Source organism: Staurois parvus, unplaced genomic scaffold (assembly GCF_062004578.1).
Source record: "Staurois parvus isolate SC_StPar_1 unplaced genomic scaffold, SC_StPar_1.0 ptg000450l, whole genome shotgun sequence".
NCBI lineage: Eukaryota > Metazoa > Chordata > Amphibia > Anura > Ranidae > Staurois > Staurois parvus.
The window spans coordinates 3,690,001-3,712,106 of NW_028318246.1; the positions used below are offsets into that span (position 1 = coordinate 3,690,001).

Here is a 22,106-nt window from a genome sequence, read left to right on the forward strand (position 1 = left end):
TGTACTAACTGTACATACAAGTATATTCTACCAATACAGACATGAAAGTATGAAATTACATGCAAGCATCTTTGCTGACAGCAAATTCATTATGTACAACTCTACTTTTGTTGAAAAGAAAACTCTCCAGGCCAATTATATATATTGGAAGGAGTCAAACTGACTGTTGCATTGTATCTGTATCAGTGTAGTACAAAAGGAAATCCTACATCCCAACATCACTGCAGATGTAGAGGCTCTAGATCAAAAACATAAAAGTTCAATGCAGTCAATCTAAAACTGGAGTTGCCTAAAACATTTACCACAAATACAATGCAGAATACTGAAAAAGGAATTGTTTTAATCGCATGTGCAAGCAATGGGGATCTCCAGGGATTTTGAGCTTTGTTTAAAATATCAGAGCTTCATCTAGGCTTGCCTATGTCAACAATGTTGGGGATTTTTTTAGATTTATTTTTAATGGAAAAGGTCTAGGGAACACATTCGTCCTTTCCTTATTATTGTAGCTCTCTGTTATGTAGGCTGCCAGGATATTGAGCCCCCACACAGTTTTACAGCTTTATATCTGCATTTGACCATGGCAGCTATTCAACAAACAATGACACGTCTGCTTTAAGTGTGAAAAAAACTTTATACTATAAAATTTGATAGATTTACCTGATGAACATATTCATCCATACTTGAAGGCATGTCAAAATTCACCACCAATTTCACATTCACCAAATCCAGACCTCTTCCTAGGACTCCAGTGCTGACGACAACATCATACTCTCCCTGGAGTAATCCCTATACAAAGTGGCACATATGAATTATTGAAAAGAGCATTTACATAGAGGTGAAATCATAAGACAGTCCAAAAAAAGCCATTAAAGACAACTGAAATATGGCTGGCTCAAAATTAAAGCAATTTCTAGTACTAAACAAAGCAATGGCTGTAATAAAACACAATTCATACTTAGCTGTCCCACCACCTGAGCTGCTAACCACTTCTCCGTTGCCGAGCTACCACTATTGTAAAAATCTTCTGCATCTAACATTTTCCAGAGAATCAGGTGTCTAGTTCCCTCTGCTGTTCTTCCTGCTGACCATTTATACTATTATATGACATCATAAAGACAAATGTTTGGTGAAAGGAACCACAGCACAGCAGGGGACTAGGCAACCAACCCACAGAGAGAAGTATCGGACATGGTGGTGTTAGAGTGAAGACAAGATGCACAGGCAGTACAATTGCTAAGTATTAAACTGTATGGAAAGCCAAAACGTTTTTACACTTTTGACAGAATGTAAGAGACTTAGAACCTCTGTCAGGTTTTTATTCCTGTCTGTGTGTCCCCCCTGGTAAGATTCAACCTCTCTACTGATTATGGTGGATATTCACTGCAATAGAGGAGAGGAAATGTTTAAATGAGAAAACCTGTTCTGACGACAACTGTCTAAGAGGGGCTACCACTTTTGAACTTTGGAAAGAACTCCTCATACTTGTCCCTACTAGTTGTTGTTTGAAATAGACTTCCAGCAGAGATAGTGAGCCAGTCAACAGTAAGTGAATTTAAAAACGCTCATGGGACAAACCTAGATCTGTACTGGGACAAAGAAGAAAGAAGGAAAAAAGGAAGAAGGAAGACTTGAGGGACCACTGGCTCTTTTTCTGTTGTCTTGTTCTTTGTATCCAAGTTTAACAAGACTAATTAATCTGCGTTAATTTTCATTACTACTCTGTTTGATTTTTCTTCAACCACTTCAGTTTTTACATCTGTACACCACTATAAACCAGGGCAGTTTTTACATTTCTGCTATGGACCAGTTTATTTGGCAATAACTTTGTCATTACTTAGGATACCAAAGTAACTAACATGAAGAAATGTTTAAATATTAATTGTTACAAAAACTGTAAAAAAAAGGAGAATAGCTTAGGAGAGAGGGGGAAGAGGAAGCCAATTAAAACTGATTATGGTAAACTACGGGTTAGTAAGGTGAAATAAGAACACATTTTGTAAGGTTACTCTAACTGACATATGCAGATTGAAGATCATCTCTTTGATCTGCCAAAGAATGAAATGGAGTAAATACAAAAAACAAATGCTACTTTGTATCTTTCTATTCCACCTCTGAACAGTGTTTATATAAACTTTATCAGACCGTCCGTTTTACAGCAGCTGTTGAATAGCTGCTGTATTTACACAGCAACCCTAGCGTACTATTTGGACACCCAGGAATTGACAAAAAATGCCAGGGGGAAATGAGCAGTGGAGCAGAAGATCAGGGCATACTACATACCGTTTTGTAAGTCAGACATTTTTTGGACAGGTGTAGCAAGTTCAGGGTACACAATTCGGTACTGGGCCACATCCACTGTCCCTGGGTCACCTGCTGGTGGCACTGTGGTTCCCAGAGTCAAAGGGCACAGTTGCGGAGGTCACCAGTGGGTGTCTCCCAGCAGCTGGGCTGTCCGAGTAATTAGGCTGCACTTGATGTGGGCTGCTGGGATCCCACCCACAACTGAGATTCAGTGCTTCAGTATCCTTCCTGCAAGCCATGTCCCTGCCTGAGCCTGATCCTTGTTCCTGATCCTTGTACCTGACCCCAAGACCTGCTCCTTGTATCCTGCTTCCTGCTCCCAGTACCTTGATCCCTGCTTTCCTTGTCTCCTGTACCTGTCCTGCCCATATGTGTTCTCTCCATTTTGTATGTAGTTAGGTTGTTATTTGGGGTTTTGCACTGTTATGTTTATTTTGTCACTTGCATTATTTATGATTTACTGGTATTGGTAGTGTGTCGTTTGTCTCAATAAACTTATTTTAATCTTATTCAGTTTGATTCCTGATTCCTTAAGGTACAGCTTACTGATCTGATCTGATCACCCTTGTTGGATGTCTGCATCCCTGACACCCTGTTCCCTAATGCTCCATGCACACTGGGTGTTTTGATAATGCTGGTAACGTTAGCTGTGTAGAGTCACATGTTTTTTTAAGCATTCTTGCAATCGCATTTAGCCGCTTTTTTTTAATCAAAAAAATGTCCAACTTCCCAGCCAAAAAACATTGATTACAGTCTATGTGTGCATGGATACTTAGGATATCACGCTGGGGGGTTTACTGGCTGTAGAAAAAACCGTCAAAAGGCAAAAACAGCAGCTGTAAAAACGTCAAGTGTGCTTGAGGGCTAAGTGCAATGCAGGCTGTGAACACTAAACATGGCCATACACCTCTAGTGCCTCCTACATGCAGCAACTAAAAAGATATAGGATGGCGATCTCAACCACCAACATTAAGAGACTTTGTTAAAAGTACAATAAAAAGTAAAATTTTAGACCTAGTTTACCTTGAGTATCTTAGTTCTTTCCGTCTGGGATTTATCAGAATGGATGGAAACGCATTCTAGTTCTGTAATCTTATGCACAGCTTCGCTCAGGAGATCTGCTCCCAATCGACAATCAACAAATACCAGGATAGGGGGCTGAAACAGCTTAGAATCCTAGAGGGACAGACATAAGCCTGAACAACAAATAAACGAAGCAAGATATTCTTTCAAGACATATGCATATAACAATTTATCATTAGTGCAACTGCACAATATTCAGAAATCGCACAATGCTTACATTTTTATTTATTAAAAAATTATTGCTACATATCTATGTGAACAACCACAAGCAAAAGGAAATTATGATCTAACATTTTACTGAAGGCTAAATTCTTAAATTATATACAATTAAGAAACATCTGCCATAATAATTAGTATTTTCGGTTCGGATTGGCTAATTTCTGAAAAAAAATTATTATAGTAATTGGCAATTATGTATTTTGCTGGATATTGCATTTACATCATCACCTATGTTACATGAGCAAGGAGGAGTTCAAGTAAGAAGTAAAGCTGAGCCAGGATACAAACCAAACCAGAAAATATGCAAAGCACTACTGCAGGTGACGATAAAGTTTGCATATCTCAACTGCGGATTTAGAGGTTTTTATAAAATATATATATAAATACACACACACACTTGTGCTCAAAAGTTTGCATACCCTGGTAGAAATTGTGAAATGTTGGCATTGATATTGAAAATATGACTAGTCAGTGCTTCCACGTACGAGCTAACAAACTCATTGATTATTTATACACTGACACTAATTGCAATTTAAAAAGCCACAGATGTGGGACATTAACCTCGAATTAGCATTTTAACCCGCGTGTGTCACCTTGTGTGTCTGTACCAAGGCCAAACAATCCAGGGTATGTAAACTTTTGATCATGGCCATTTGGGTGACTTCTGTTATCATTAGGATTTAAAAAGGAACCAAACAACTATTTGATAATAAATGGCTTCATATGATCATCATCATCCTTCAATAAAAGAGCATTTTTTGGCATGATCGTTCATATTTTCAATATCAATGCCAACATTTCACAATTTCTGCCAGGATATGCAAATTTTAAGCACAACTGTATTGTATTTTATATATATATATATATATATATATACACACACACACATACATACACACACATACACACACTCACACATATACATTAAGTCTACACACCCTTGTTAAAGTGTCAGATTTCTGTGATGTAAAAAAATGACACAAAGATAAATAATTTCAGAACTTTTTCAACCTTTAAGGTAACCTATAAGCTGTGTAACAAACCTGCAATCTTTTAGGTGGAGGGAAGTAAAAATAAAAACTAAAATATATGATTGCATAAATGGGCACACCCTTAAACTAATACTTTGTAGTATTACGGCACTCAGTCATTTTGGGTATGAGTCTATCAGCATGGCACATCTTGACTTGGCAATATTTATCCACTCTTCCTTGCAAAAACACTCCAAATCTGTGAGATTGCGAGGGCACCTCCTGTGCACAGCCCTCTTCAGATCACCCCACAGATTTTCGATCAAATTCAGGTCTGGGCCATTCCAAAACTTTGGTCTTCTTCTGGTGAAGCCAGTCCTTTGTTGATATGGATGTATTCTTTCGGTCTTTGTCATGTTGAAAGATGAAGTTCCTCTTCATGTTCAGCTTTCTAGCAGAAGCCTGAAGGTTTTGTGCCAATATTGTCTGGTATTTGTAACGGTTCATAATTCCCTCTACCTTGACTAAGGCTGTACCCTCTACCTTGTTCCAGGTGAAGAAAAATAGCCCCAAAACATGATACTGCCACCACCATGCTTCACTGTGGGTATGGTGTTCTTTTGGTGATGTACAGTGTTGTTTTTGCGCCAAACATATCTTTTGAAATTATGGCCAAAAAGTTCAACCTTGGTTTCATCAGACGATAACACATTTTCCGACATGCTTTTGGGAGACTTCAGATGTGTTTTTGCAAAATTTATCTGGGCTTGGATGTTTTTCTTCATAAGAAAAGGCTTCCGTCCTGCCACTGTACCACATAGCCCAGACGTATGAAGAATACGGGAGATTGTTTTCACATGTACCACACAGCCAGTACTTGCCAGATATTCCTGCAGCTCCTATACTGTTGCTGTAGGCCTCTTGGCAGCCTCCCAGACCAGTTTTCTTCTCATCTTTTCATCAATTTAGGAGGGACATCCAGTTCTTGGTAATGCCACTGTTGCGCCATATTTTCTTCACTTGATGATGACCGTTTTCACTGTGTTCCATATAATGCTTTGGAAATGCTTTTGTACCCTTTGTCTGACTGACACCTTTTAACAGTGAGATCCCTCTGATGCTTTGGAAGCTCACTACGGAAAATGGCTTTTGCTGTAGGATGCGACTAAGAAAATGTCAGGAAAGACCTACTAGAACAACTGAACTTTATTTGGGGTTAATCAGAGGCACTTTAAATAATAGCAGGTGAGTACTGACTCCTATTTAACAAGATTTTGAATGTTATTGCTTAATTCTGAACACATCTACATCCCTAGGTATAAGAGGGTTTGCACACTTATGCAACCACATTATTTTATTTTTTTATGTTTACTCCCCCCCCCTCCCTAAAAAATTTCAGTTTGTTTTTCAATTGAGTTGTACAGTTTATAGGAAGCATTAAGCATGGGTTCACATATGTGTGGTATATCGTATGTGATATACAGTCAGGTCCATAAATATTGGGACATCGACACAATTCTAACATTTTTGGCTCTATACACCGCCACAATGGATTTGAAATGAAACAAACAAGATGTGCTTTAACTGCAGACTGTCAGCTTTAATTTGAGGGTATTTACATCCAAATCAGGTGAACGGTGTAGGAATTACAACAGTTTGCATATGTGCCTCCCACTTGTTAAGGGACCAAAAGTAATGGGACAGAATAATAATCATAAATCAAACTTTCACTTTTTAATACTTGGTTGCAAATCCTTTGCAGTCAATTACAGCCTGAATGCATAGACATCACCAGACGCTGGGTTTCATCCCTGGTGATGCTCTGCCAGGCCTCTACTGCAACTGTCTTCAGTTCCTGCTTGTTCTTGGGGCATTTTCCCTTCAGTTTTGTCTTCAGCAAGTGAAATGCACGCTCAATCGGATTCAGGTCAGGTGATTGACTTGGCCATTGCATAACATTCCACTTCTTTCCCTTAAAAAACTCTTTGGTTGCTTTTGCAGTATGCTTTGGGTCATTGTCCATCTGCACTGTGAAGCGGCATCCAATGAGTTCTGAAGCATTTGGCTGAATATGAGCAGATAATATTGCCCGAAACACTTCACAATTCATCCGGCTGCTTTTGTCAGCAGTCACATCATCAATAAATACAGGAGAACCAGTTCCATTGGCAGGTATACATGCCCACGCCATGACACTACCACCACCATGCTTCACTGATGAGGTGGTATGCTTAGGATCATGAGCAGTTCCTTTCCTTCTCCATACTCTTCTCTTCCCATCACTCTGGTACAAGTTGATCTTGGTCTCATCTGTCCATAGGATGTTGTTCCAGAACTGTGAAGGCTTTTTTAGATGTCGTTTGGCAAACTCTAATCTGGCCTTCCTGTTTTTGAGGCTCACCAATGGTTTACATCTTGTGGTGAACCCTCTGTATTCACTCTGGTGAAGTCTTCTCTTGATTGTTGACTTTGACACACATACACCTACCTCCTGGAGAGTGTTCTTGATCTGGCCAACTGTTGTGAAGGGTGTTTTCTTCACCAGGGAAAGAATTCTTCGGTCATCCACCACAGTTGTTTTCCGTGGTCTTCCGGGTCTTTTGGTGTTGCTGAGCTCACCGGTGCGTTCCTTCTTTTTAAGAATGTTCCAAACAGTTGTTTTGGCCATGCCTAATGTTTTTGCTATCTCTCTGATGGGTTTGTTTTGTTTTTTTCAGCCTAATGATGGCTTGCTTCACTGATAGTGACAGCTCTTTGGATCTCATCTTGAGAGTTGACAGCAACAGATTCTAAATGCAAATAGCACACTTGAAATGAACTCTGGACCTTTTATCTGCTCATTGTAATTGGGATAATGAGGGAATAACACACACCTGGCCATGGAACAGCTGAGAAGTCAATTGTCCCATTACTTTTGGTCCCTTAACAAGTGGGAAGCACATATGCAAACTGTTGTAATTCCTACACCGTTCACCTGATTTGGATGTAAATACCCTCAAATTAAAGCTGACAGTCTGCAGTTAAAGTGCATCTTGTTCGTTTCATTTCAAATCCATTGTGGTGGTGTATAGAGCCAAAAATGTTAGAATTGTGTCGATGTCCCAATATTTATGGACCTGACTGTATTCCTGTGCAAATCACATGCAATTTGTGTACGGTGCGATCAGAACCATACATTTTGTATGGCTCTATTCGCACCGCACCCGCACCAAAATGTGCAGGACCCTTTTTTGGGTCCACACTAGAATGGGATCGCATAAGTATTCACACTTATACGATCTGATTCTGCACATCGCACCGCGTTTTGTGAACCGCTTTCCAGGTGTTGTTAACATACACACCTGCAGAGGTTCGCATGAACGGGGTGCGATTCTGATGTGGTGCGGAATTCGCACTGAAAACGCTGCGATGTCGGAACCGTATCAGTGTGAACCAGGGCTAAAAGGTGGACAAAGTTCTGAAATGATTTATATTTTTCTCATTTTTTTTTTACATCGCAGAAACCTGACATTTTAACAAGGGTGTGTAGACTTTTTATATCCACTGTGTGTATGTACACACACACAATATTGCCAAAAGAATTGGAACTCCCCTGCCTTTACACACACATGAACTTTAATGGCATCCCAGTCTTAAGCTGGCCATACATTATACAATTTTCTTACAAATTTCTGTCCAATTTCCTTTAGATTTACCTTCAACTATGTAGTGCAAGGGCCTGCCTAATTGGATAGAATTAAAGTGTTGTTTAGGTTTGACCTCATATTATATTTTTTTTGGTAAAGCTAAAGCAAAATTCTAAAGAAAATTGTATAATGTATGGCCTTAGTCCGTAGTGTTCAATATTGAGTTTGCCCACCCTTTACAGACCTATACCAGCTGTCCACAAGCTTTAGGAGTGTGTCTATGGGAATGTTTGACCATTCTTCCAGAAGCGGATTTGTGAGGTCAGGCACTGATGTTGGACGAGAAGACCTGGCTCACAGTCTCACTCTAATTCATCCCAAAGGTGTTCTAATCGGGTTGAGGTCAGGACTCTGCAGGCCAGTCAAGTTCCTCCACCCCAAACTTGCTCATCCATGACTTTACGGACCTTGCTTTGTGCACTGGTATGTAGTCATGTTGGAACAGGAAGCAGCCATCCCCAAACTGTTCCCACAAAGTTGGGAGCATGAAATTGTCCACAATGTCTTGGGATGCTGACACCTTAAGAGTTCCCTTCACTGGAACTAAGGGGTCAAGCCCAACCCCTCAAAAACAACCCCACACCATAATTCCCCCTCCACCAAACTTTACACTTGGCACAATGCAGTCAAGCAAGAACCGTTCTGGCAACTGCCAAACCCAGATGCATACCTCGGATTTCCAGACAGAGAAGCGTGATTCGTCACTCCAGAGAACACGTCTCCACTGCTCTAGAGTCCAGTGGCAGCTTGCTTTCCCACATGGAATAAAAATATATTTGAAATACTATAATTGTGGCCATAGTCAATATATTTCAATATTTTATTTATATTTATATATATATATATATATATATATTAATTACACTGTATGTTGAAATGCGTTATTGTAAAATATATGAAAAATATTTTTAAAAATACATTTTCAAATATACTGTATGTCTTTAAAAATAGAAATCTACATTTATGGAATGCATTTACAAATATATGTTAAAGTTACTTTTTTATATGTTAAAAAAAATCTGAAGAATATATTTAAAAAAATATTTTAAAAAGTATATTTTTTTAAAATATATTCTTCAGATTTTTTTTAACATATAAAAAAGTCACTTTAACATATATTTTTTCATCTATTTGTAAATGCATTCCAAAAATGTAGATTTGTATTTTTAAAGACATACGATATATCTGAAATGTATTTGTAACAATATTTTTCATATATTTTGTAATAAAAACGCATTTCAACATACAGTGTGTGTATGTATATATACACACACACACACATTGAATATGGCCAAAATTGTAGTATTTCTAATATAGGTCATATATTATATTTGGGAAGAATATTTTTAAAATGTATTTTTCTTCCAAATGGGTTACACCACTGCATCCGACGCTTTGCATTGCACTTGGTGATGTAAGGCATGGATACAGTTGCTTGGCCATGGAAACCCATTCCACAAAACTCTCTACGCACTGTTGTTGTGCTCATCTGAAGGCCACACAAAGTTTGGAGGTCTTCAGCTATTGACTCTGCAGACAATTGCTGACTTCTTTTCACTGTGCGCTTCAGCATGACCTTGCTCTGTCATTTTACGAGGACTAACACTTTGTGGCTGAGTTGTTGTTGTTCCCAGTTGCTTCCACTTTGTTATAATACTACTAACAGTTGAATATTTAGTAGCAAGGAAATCTCATGGATGGACTTATTGCACAGGTGGCAACGGTACCACGGTTGAATTCACTGAGAGCGACCCATTCTTTCACAAATGTTTGTAGAAGCAGTCTGCATTACTAGGTGCTGGATTTTATACACCTGTGGCCATGGAGGCGATAGACCCCTCCCTCGACAAATGACCCCCCAGTAACAATAGATCCACCACCAGCATCAATAGACCTTCCAGCACCCCTTGCTATTATATACATTCAGTGCTGGAGGTGCCAGAACTGCGTTCTCACTGAAAAAAGGTACGATAGGTAAGATAGATATATTTTGGTCTTTTTAAAGCTTTACTTTATCACTATGCACTTGTGCTTAAAGTGTTTGTAAAGGCTGAAGGTTTTTTACCTTCATGCATTCCATGCATGAAGGTAAAAAAACCTGTGTGCAGCAGCTCCCCCAGCCCCCTCAATACTTACCTGAGCCTCGTCATGATCCAGCAATGTGAATGACAGCCTTGGCTGTCCCGGGTCTCTGCCTTCTCATTGGCTGAGACAGCAAGCAGAAACCATTGGCTCCCGCTGCTGTCAATCACAGCCAGTCAGCCAATAAGCAGAGAGAGGGGGATGGATTCAGGCAGCTGTGTGCAAAACCACTGCACACAGCAGGTAAGTATAGCATGAACAAAAGAAAAATAAAATGAACCTTTAAAACCACTTTAACTTTTGTTACTTCAACTGTATGTGAAATGGTTTATATGAGTAGAATCCTAAGATATCCCAATAATTCAAAACTATACAACATTTCAACATTGTCCATTGGCTAATGCTCTTCATGACAAAAAAAAATAAGAATGGGCATCCTTTCTGTGAATTTTTTTCTTTTTAACCTTGCATAGTACATGAACAAGCATTGGCCCAACTCTTATAGCAAACTAAGATTTAGAGAGGTCGAATATCAAGAAAAAAATAAAACACAGAAAAAAAACAGCATTTTTCATGTGTCACCCAGATCCTCTTTTTGGATAATAAAAGATGGGTTAGCAGTTATCAAGTATTTGGAATCTGAATAGAAATTGCAGTATGTTTTCACATAATTAATGCATAGTCACCATGAATTCTTAAACAGGTAAACATTTACATATGAACCCATAAAACCTACACATTAAGCATTTTTTTTTACTTACATTCACTATTTCAAAGAGTTTCTTTTTCTTTGAAGGCTCTTCCACCCACAGTACAATCTGACGCACATTAGAACATGGTTGGTTCTTCTCACCAACAGTGATCCGCACAGGATCCATTAAAAGCTGCTGGGCAAAAGTTTCAATGCTGGCAGGAATGGTAGCTGAAACCAGGATTGTTTGATGATCCTGTGCAGCCTGTTCAATAATATCAAGCACTTGCTGCTGGAATCCCATCTTTAGCATTGTATCTGCCTGGGAAAGGAAGGCAGACAAATAAATATATTCCACCAAGATGAAAAGAAAAAAAAATAATCAAGCACCATTTCACTTACAATATCAATAAGTTTTAAATGTTTTCTTTTCCAGAATCAGTATTTGTATACCAATGATTTACAGTATATATTGTATTACTCAGGGCAGTTCTGAGTGTCAACCTTCCTGTACAATACAGGCAGCCTTAGTGAAGTTCCAGTACAGCGCCACTATAAATGAAAGTGATTCTAAGTCTACATTTTTTTGCTTTACAATAATAAACATGTCATCCTTACCTGATTGTTGCAATAGTTTTAAACAGAGCAGCTCTGATCCTCCTCTTCTCGGGTACCCCACCAGTGCTTCTGGCTCCTCCTCCCAGCTGAGTGCCCCCATTTCTGTGGGGGCTTGCTCCCAAATTATACTCTGTTTATCAATTGACACACACAGTGTGGCTCGAACCCACCCCCCCACTCTCTCCTCACTGGCTGTAATTGACAGCAGCAGGAGCAAGGGCTCCCGCTGCTGTCCTTGGGCCTATGAGGGGGGAGAGAGAGGAGATAGCCTCTGCTCTGCAAAGAGCTGGATGAGAATGGGCTCAGGTAAGTATAAGGGCGGGAGGGGGCAGCTACATACAGAAGGTTTTTTTTCTTGATGCATAAAGGTAAAAAAAAAACTTCTACCTTGAAAAACATTTTAATACCCAACCTTAGTAATCTCTCATAAAAATGCCAATCGAACTTGGCCCATCCGGAATCGAGTTTCACATGAACCAGTTCTGTGTGTACATTCAATTGCCCTGCTGTATTTGATTAATGATTTATTGGCACTATAAATACAGTGCCTTGAAAAAGTATTCATACCCCTTGAGATTTTCCACATTTTGTCATGTTACAAGCAAAAATGTAAATGTATTTTATTGGGATTTTATGTGATAGACCAACACAAACTGGCATATCATTGGGAAGTGGAAAGAAAATGATAAATGATTTTCAAAATTTTTTACAAATAAATATCTGAAAAGTGTGGCGTGCATTTGCATTCAGCCCCCTGGAGTCAATACTTTGTAGAACCACTTTTTGCTGCAATTAAAGCTTCAAGTCTTTTTAGGGATGTCTCTACCAGCTTTGCATATCTAGAGAGTGAAATTTTTGCCCATTCTTTTTTGCAAAATAGCTCAAGCTCTGTCAGATTGGATGGAGAGCATCTGTGAACAGCAATTTTCAAGTCTTGCTACAGATTCTCAATTGAATTTAGGTCTGGACTTTGACTGGGCCATTCTAACACATGAATATGCTTTGCTCTAAACCATTCAATTATAGCCCTGGCTGTATGTTTAGGGTCACTGTCATGCTGGAAGGTGAACCTCCAGCCCAGTCTCAAGTCTTGATTTCCCTGTATATGACTCCAACCATCTTCCCATCAACTCTGACCAGTTTCCGTCACTGCTGAAGAAAAGCATCCCCCCAACATTATCCTGCCACCACTATGTTTCACGGTGGGGATGGTGTGTTCAGGGTGATGTGCAGTGTTTTCCGATACACAGTGTTTTGCTTTTAGGCCAAAAAGTTAAAGTTTGGTCTTATCTGACCAGAGCACCTTCTTCCACGTTTGCTGTGTCCCCCACATGGCTTCTCACAAACTACACATTGGACTTCTTATGGCTTTCTTTCAACAATGGCTTTCTTCTTGCCACTCCTCATAAAGGCCAAATTTGTGAAGTGCATGACTAATAGTTGTCCTGTGGACAGAATCTCCCACCAGAGCTGTGGATCTCTGCAGCTCCTCCAGAGTTACCATGGGCATCTTGGCTGCTTCTCTGATTAATTCTTTCCTTGCCAGGCCTGTCAGTTTAGGTGGATGGCCATGTCTTGGTAAGTTTGCAGCTGTGCCATACTCTTTCCATTTTCGGACATGTTCAAAAGTTGGGATTTTTTTTTGTTATAACCTAGCCCTGCTTTACACTTCTCCGCAACTTTATCCCTGACCTGTCTGGTGTGTTCTTTGGCCTTCATGATGCTGTTTCTTCACTAATATGCTCTTATAAACCTCTCAGGGCTTCACAGAACATATGTATTTATACTGAGATTAAATTACACACAGGTGGACTCTATTTAATAATTAGGTGACTTCTGAAGGCAATTGGTTCCACTAGATTTTAGTTAGGGGTATCAGAGTAAAGGGGGCCGAATACAAATGCACACCACACTTTTCAGATATTTGTAAAAAATTTTGAAAACCTTTCATCATTTTCCTTCCACTTCCCAATTATGTGCCACTTTATGTTGGTCTATCACATAAAATCCCAATAAAATACATTTACGTTTTTGGTTATATGACAAAATGTGGAAACTTTAAAGGGGCACTTTTTCAAGGCACTGTATGTTATGACATGACTATCTAGTCTTGTGAAAGCAATCAAACAATCAAATTCTATTGAGCAGGAGTGGCCACACACTGAAGTAAATTCGGCCTGTCCCTGCTGAACCGGATGAATTTTCTATCTGTCTATGGCCAGCTTAACTTACACTGAAGCAAGATTGAAAAAAATTAGGAAGTAATTCCATTCATTATTTGATAATACATTACATTATCACTTACCTCATCCACAATCAGAATCTTTAGTTTAGCAAGATTGACAGAATCTTGTTTAAGTATTTCCAAAAGCCTTCCAGGAGTTGCTATAATAAGCTTTAAAAAAAAAAAAAAAACAGGTGAAACATTCAGCTGGATTACAATGATAGGAATGCAATAAAAAGCACTGGACATAGTACAGAAGGGTATGCTTCAATAATAGATTGCTGTGGCATCTTCAAGCGAAAATATCTCATGCAAAATATGTAGGTTGCCATTGTTGGGCTTTGGTTGTGAAAATACCAATTGCTTATACATAGCAATAGTCCAAGGTCTTCCATACCTTGTGAGTCACAGACCAAAAACAAATATGCAGATCGGGAGTTCACTTGCAGAAAGTACTGAGAAGCAAGAGAAAATTTAGAGTGCTCTATATTTTAATGGCAATGCTTGCATACAATACAAACTCACAGTAAGCACTCCTCTTTTAAAATGACTGAATCTGTTTACCGATATACAAAAAGCCAATGTGTTTCAGAGATTTGTTTCCTCTTTTTCAGGGCTGAAAAGTTTGTACAATCTTCAACTGTAGACTCTGTAGACAGAGCAAATGCCAGTGATGAATGAGAGAATGAGTGATCCTCTGCATCTTTAATGAATTGGTCCTTGCTTTGAAAGTACTGCAGTTGTAGATAGCAAGGCAACTAGCATTTTTATACAGAGGTTAGAAGTGGCAGCCTTTGTTTGTCTCTGAATACAGAGGTCTGTAAAGGGTAAGTTCAGCTTTTAGACAAAAATAATAAATGCACATTTTTTTTGCAGGTAAAAAAATGTGCATTTATTATTTTTGTCTACAGGAACTTGGAAAGCATTGCACCAGTGATCAGCAGATCGCTGATACCATGCAGGCCTCCTGCAGACCTGTCAATATATCTGCTTGGGCATATGGAATGTACGATCAAGCAGACATCCTGACACAAAGCTTCCATGAACTACCACAGCACTCCACAGTGCCATGGTAGTTCATTGAAAACTACAAGCCCACAGCCGCTAAGACTGTTGGGATTTGCAGTTCATTCATTCACGGAACTCTGTGAATGAATGATGAGGCCATGTGGGTGGAGCCCCGCATGGCCGCACTGTTTTCAAATCTGACATATAGTACAGGGATATGGGAACAGGTTACATGTTCCACCCTAAAAACGTGTGGAACATGTAATATGTTCCCAAAGGTGAACTTATCCTTTCATAGTACATGTACACAACCTCAACAGGAGAATTAATGAACAAACTCTACTAAAGAGACGTTTGCTAATTTTGGCTTTTATATTAAGTGCAGGGTCTTGTAGCCCAGGTTTAGACAACTGAGAGAATTTGTGCAAATAAATAATGAAAGAATGTGAATGGTGAGCACAAAGAAAAAAATGATAATGAAGAAAGCAGCTGGCACAATGTGGTAAACCCTCTGCTCCCACTTAAACAGACAAATACAAAATGGTGCAACACTAGATTACATGAAACAAATAAATAAAAACGTGCTGCCACACAATATAGATGAATAATGTCCAACATATGAAATGACAGGGACGTAAATATTGCACAGTGTTATGTCCCAAAAATAGAGCTGTGAAAGGGGTTCTGTGAGCAGTTGAGCCAGAGATCTGAAACCATGGCTGCTATAGTTGCCTAAGCCGCCCAGTGGGAACCAATCTGATAGGAGGGAAGCACAATTGCTCCCACTTTAGGAAGCATCCTACCCTTTGATGGATCGGTGACTGGAGATAAGAATTGAACAGATTTGCTTCAAAGTGTTAGTCCATTCTATGCTGTTTGCTACTTGCTTCTGGTGAGTGCAGAATGGTGGAGGAGTAACACAGAAGTCACTATTATTGTTTGTTCTTCATTTGATCACATTACATTTTGGGACTTTTATCTGGTCAAGCTCTATTTTTGGGACATATCACTGTGCAATATTTACATCCTTGTCATTTCAAATGTTGGACATTATTCATTTATATTGTGTGGCAACACCTTTTTATTTGTTTCATATAATCTAGTGCTGCACCATTTTTCATTTAACTGAGAGAATTTGGTGACTTGACTGAAAAGAATGTAGTCTCAAATAATACTCGTTATGTGCGTTCTCCACTATAGCAGCAAAGAATTGCTACAGTGCAGATTTACCTTTCAATTTGGTGAGATATGTGTGTGTAATGATTGGCTCACACGTGTTCGGGTCCTAGTCTGAATCCGCCTGCGCAAACCCATCAGAAAGTTATCACCTGTACTGGGCCAGTCATCTGTGGCCATTTATGATTGGTCTAGTACAATGACAGATTCCTGGCAGGCTTGATCAGGTGAGTTCAGACTAGGATCCAAAACACACCTCATCCCTAATACTGAGTTGAAAACTCCTGCCTCTTTTTCCTCAAGCTCCACCCATTTTTCTATGTCAGCTTCAAACAAGCAAAAAATACAACAAAAATCAAATATTAAAGAATAATTTGCAAATGTTTCCCAGCTTTACGGTTTTGATTGCTCCTTTGTTGTGGAGATTATCTTTAATATATTGGCTGACAATATACAACGTTTATTACATAAAAGGACTAATCATTTTGGATGTATGAGTTTGGTTACCTGCACATTTTGCTTCAGCCGATAGACCTGAGGCGGTAAAGGCATCCCTCCTACAAGCAAAGCAGTCTTCATCTGAGGAATTTTAAACATTAGCTCCTGGGCCTGTTTCTCAATCTGCACAGAAAGCTCCCTGGTGGGAGTCATAATCAGAGCAGCTGGAGCATCTTTCTAACAAAGAAAAACAAAATATATTTTTATACAGTGACAAACTCCCAAGTCACATCACAGAGCACATAGACCATTCACAATAAAGTATATGTACAGTCAAATTTTTTTTTTTGTTTTGTTTTCAGTGGTATTCAGTGATAAATTTTATTTATAGCAGAGAAAAAAATATACCAGATGACCCCTTGTCCTGCTCCACCACTACGCTATGGTAGTTTTCTTTCAATCATTCCAACTGCATATCTCTGTGGTGGAGGACAAGTGGTCATCTGGTATATTGGAAGGTCCTCTTCCGTCGGGAGGATCCTAACAGAGGGGATATTCATCCCAGTGGTTCACAGGAGGCTAATCCATTGCAGGGGCTTGAGGAAGGAAAGCACCCAAAAAGCGCTTTTGACCCACCTATGCACAGGGGGTCAATATATTGCGATAAGTGAAGTTCTGGAGGGGAAGCACAAGTGATAGCACGGATCACAAATTACCTGCTATGATCGCCAGCTATATCACCAAGTCACCATTGTATTTAAGATGTGGATGGTGTTTTGTAGTACCGGGACTTTATAAAGACGAATTGACACACATATTGGAGTTTTGAATATTGACCTTTCAAGGATATTCTTTAGCACAAATTTCCAATGTGTTGTATTAAGGGAAGGTGTATTGTAGTCCCTTAAAGTGGAGTTCCAACCATTTTTGTGTTTATTCAAAGTCAGCAGCTACAAAAACTGTAGCTGCTGACCTTTAATAAACACAAGCTTACCTGTTCCGGGGTCCAGCGATGTACTCACCCGTGCAGTCCCTTCTCTCCATCTGTCCTCCACGGTGCCAGCATCTCTACTGTGGGAACCAGGGAACCAGGACATGGCAGCTTACGGCTTCACAGCCTGGTGCCCACTGCACATGCTTGAGTCGCGCCGCACCTCCTGATTGGTCCGGCAGTTTCCTGGGACCTGTGAAAGTTCCCAGGAGACTGCGGGAGCAAGTAGGGGGCCGAAATTCTGTCTCCCTTTGCCTCAGCGAACTGAGCCGGAAGTATGAGCGGGTACCTGTCAAAACCAGGTACCCCCTGCCCCAAAATGTGCCAAATATGGCAGTGGAGGGGGATGAGGGGGGGGCGGAGGAGGCAAATAAGCGGAGCTTCCACTTTTGAGTGGAACCCCGCTTTAAGTATTATTTACATATTATGTTCATTATCACATGATTTTTGTTTTTTAATCATCATAGAGTGCTATATGGACATCCACACTGAGGAGGGAGGTGCATTGTAGCACGATACACTTGTTATTGATATTTACATCCATCTTTTAGAGATGTGACCAACATTCACTCATTGAGGAGGGAGATGTATTGTAGCACGCCACACAAATTCAATCACGTTTATTTTCAGAGTGTCCATCACGTATCCATTTACAATTATTAATTTTTTCACAGGTATAGGAGTGGCATCGCAGCATCCTAATTGATTTATTATTACACCCACTTGTGTTAGTTGCTAGCAGCAGCAGCCTACAGATCCTAATCTTTCAGTTTCTCAATATAATATTCTCATTGGACTGTTTGTACATGGATTCTCAATTCTGGGTTCCTTCCCGGTTTCTAATGGGTATTCCTTTTTATGGAGTGCTGCCGAACTGCAGCCAGCATACCCAATGACAATTTCAATGGCCCAAGGAAAAATCTGAATCCAGTGCTCCGTTTATTCTTGGGTTTGAAAAATAAAAACTTGACAGTGCTTCTAATTCTTTCCTACGCTTCAAAAAACAAAAAGGTTTGGCTATGCATACACTTTAATCCTGCTTCTGAGGTAGCTCACCATCTAACATTCCCATCAAAATCACTGTCCTCAAGATATAAACACACGCACATGGTATGGCCTGTTTATGGTACCATTAGCTACACTTATGCATGTAGGGAATGTCAGCATAAGACACACTTTAACATTACCTGTTCAAGACAATGGGTAATGGCCGGAAGAAGGAAAGCTGCTGTTTTCCCTGAGCCAGTGTCTGCGCTTGCCAAAATATCCCGCCCCATCAATCCAACAGGGATCATTTGCATTTGGATGGGAGTGGGAACTTCATATCCAGCTCTTTTTAAATTTGCACAGAGTGCAACGGGAAAGCCTAAATGTTCAAATTCTATGATAGGTTTGCACACCTCATTCCCTTGCACAGACAAGCCAAGCTGCTGTCTTAGATGGTCAATCTGATCCTGCCCCAGCTGGGCTATAAAGTTGTGTTCAGTGTAGGAGTAAGTGGTGTCATGGGGGTTAGCTGTAGAAGAAGACGACTCCATGGACATGTATGGATGAGGTATGATATTAGATGCAGTATATAACTGGACTTGTCCTCCATCAGTACTTAGTACTGTCTGGTACTCTGGAGGACTAGTAGTGTTCTGGGTGCTGCTCTTCTGAGCTTGTAATATGTCCCTTGCTTTGCATTCCAAGCTGCAAACATCATGTTCTGTCCGATCACATATGTATTCTCCATATCTCCCACATACAACACACACCGGTTCCCCCGAAATGGGCCACCGCTGAAGTTTGCTGAAGGATTTGATGGGTTCATCTTCTAGGACACAAGATTCTGCAGAGGATGGCACAGAAACACAAGAAGGGGCAGACACTTCATGGGAGCCAGAGAGAACATCTAAAGAGGGGGATGGGGCTGAAAAGTGACCACTGGGCACCGCAGCTGGAGGATCAGGAGAAAACACAGATGGATCAATTTCACGAGAGGCAGATCCTGAAATACTGCCATTTCCTATGGAAGTGGGGGAATGTGGAGACACGGGAGAAGTGGAGGTGCTGGTTACGAAGGGGTGGTTAGAGGAGGCAGGGATGAGGGTAGGTGATGACTGTGACAACTCCGCACTGGGCAGCGATGGAATGAGAGCAGTAATGGAGGTTGAGGATTGATGTGACACCGCCTCAAACGTGCCCCCATAACTCCTATCAATGACTCTCTTCTTCCCCGCACTCTTTCCAGTCTCTGTCTTCCTCTTCACAGCTCTCGGTACAAACATTATAATCCCCTCCAGTCATTACCGATCATCCCATCTGATACAAAAGCACAACTTCCTGTCAGACAGTGCGACGACACCTATGCCGTGTCAGCCACCCACGTGAGCTGTATCAGCCTATTATCTCCGTGTGCTCAGCACAAATGGGCTCTGTATCAGCCAATCATCTCCGCCTCCTTGACACACACCGGCGCTCAGTAATGAGGTCACTAGGTACACTTCCGTATACACAACTCCATGGCAGTGATGGGGCTGTAGTGATGTACTGGATTTGGTTTTCTTGGAATTGTAATCACACATATACATATAGCCCGGTTGTTTCCACGATCTAATAAAGCTCAGCTTCTACTTTTCTATGGTATTCTAGGTTGCCATCTAATCGCTGTAAAACTGAACACGTATTAGTAACACAGGTTCTGTGGCTCAGATTGGCATGCATTAAATACTTCTGTTAAGAGCCTGAGATTTTGTATAACTAAAAGCCCATTCACACTTGTCATGCGATTTTGAGGTCCAAAGTCACATGACCAGTTGCACCCCACGTTTCCCAATCAATAATTACCATTCATGTCTCAGTGACTTCAAGTCACAGCGACTTTAACCACTTGAGCTCCAGAGGATTTACCCCCCTTAATGACCAGGCCTCTTTTTGCTACTCGGCGCTGCACTAATGAAAAACTCAACTGATAATTGCGCGGTCATGCAATGCTGCACCCAAAAAAAATTAAGTCCTTTTTTCACACAAATAGAGCTTTCTTTCGGTGTAATTTGATCATCTGTGCGCTTTTTATTTTTCACGCTATAAAAATAAAAAGGTCAAAAATTTTGAAGAAAAACAATATTTTTTACTTTCAGCTATAAAAAATATATAGTAAACTCAAAGTTGGTTATAAATTTAGGCCAAAATGTATTCTGCTCCATGTTTTTGGTAAAAAAAATCCCAATAAGTGTATATTGATTGCTTTGTGTGGAAGTTATAGCGTCTACAAACTATGGTATAGATACTGTAATTTACGCCATTTTTCTGCTATACAGCGCTGCGCTAGTTTAACGGACAATTGCACGGTCATGCAATATGGTACATAAATGAAATTTACATCCTTTTTTCCCCCACAAATTGAGCTTTCTTTCGGTGGTATTTGATCGCCTGTGCGGTTTTTATTTTTTGCGCTATAAAAAAAAAGGCTGACAATTTTGAGGAAAAAAAAACAATATTTTGGACTTTTTGCTATAAAACATGTCCAGTAAAAAAAAAATGCAAAAATCAAATTTAGTCATACATTTCTGCCAAAATGCATTCTGCGACATGTCTTTGCTAAAAAAAAAACCCAATATGTGTAAATTAATTGGTTTACGTGAAAGTTATAGTGTTTACAAATGGCGGGAAAGATACAGGGATTTTTAGGTTTTTTTTTTTACTAATAATGGCGGCGATCAGCGAATTATGGCGGCGATCAGGGACTTATGGTAGCGACCAGCGACTTATGGCTGGACTGCGGCGGACATTCTGACATTGGGGGGTACTGACTTGGGGTCACTGACATCCCCAAAAACACTAATACAGTGATCAGTGCAAAAAAAAAAAACACTGACACTGTTCTAATGGCAATGGGGAGGAATGGGTTAACTTTATTTTGCAGGGAAGGGTTATAGGAGTGAGGGGAGTGTTTTACTAGGGGGCGGGGGTGTGTACTGGACGGGACAAGGCTGATCGAGAAAGAGAAACTCTTCTTTCTCGATCAGCTCATCCTCGAGCTGACAGGGAATTGACAGACAGCACAGCTACTGCAGTCACTGTTTGCCGCCGATCGCCGGGAAACAGCCGCTAAGGAATGGCTGTGACCCGGCGACTCACATCTGCGGTGGTGATCGGCGGGACAGATAGGGCGGCGGCGCGCCTCGCGCACGCCCATTTGTTTACAAAACACAAGTTTTAAAACTTGGTTTTGCCTGCGAGTGCCGCCCTGCCGCCGTATATCTACAGTGGCTGGGCGGCATGCGGTTAAAGTAGTTCCTGCACTACTTTGGTACGACTTTCATGCAACTTAAGGGCCATAGACTTCAATGTAAACCCTCCAAAGTCGCATGAAAGTTGCACCTGAATGACATACATGCGACTTTGTAGAGCACAAACAATCATCCTTGCTCAAAACCAAAGTCGCACTCATCCAAATTCGCATCAAAGTCACACTATAAATATCCAATGAAAATCACGTAATTCTGAAGTCGCACAAGTGTGAATGGAGCCTAAAGAATATCAATCCAAGTAAATTTCTGCTCTTAGATTAAATAATCATATGGTGAAAGCAGCTAGCACAGGTAAAAGATACAAAACCTCAAACGGCATAGTG

The 22,106-nt window shown here is 40.2% G+C and overlaps 1 protein-coding gene across 1 annotated transcript in view; it reads right to left on the reverse strand.

Moving 5' to 3' along the window:
- Positions 1-19,845, reverse strand: part of DDX59 (DEAD-box helicase 59) — a 28,721-nt gene extending 8,876 nt beyond the window's left edge. Inside the window, exons 1-6 of the mRNA XM_089688689.1 lie at positions 18,676-19,845; positions 16,567-16,734; positions 13,957-14,046; positions 11,104-11,355; positions 3,325-3,477; positions 658-786 (exon numbers count right to left, since the gene is read on the reverse strand). Of these exons, the coding sequence (XP_089544815.1) occupies positions 658-786; positions 3,325-3,477; positions 11,104-11,355; positions 13,957-14,046; positions 16,567-16,734; positions 18,676-19,758 (1,875 nt within the window). The 5' untranslated portion in view covers positions 19,759-19,845. The remainder of the gene's footprint in view (positions 1-657; positions 787-3,324; positions 3,478-11,103; positions 11,356-13,956; positions 14,047-16,566; positions 16,735-18,675) is intronic.
- Between the last annotated feature and the right edge of the window lie 2,261 nt (positions 19,846-22,106).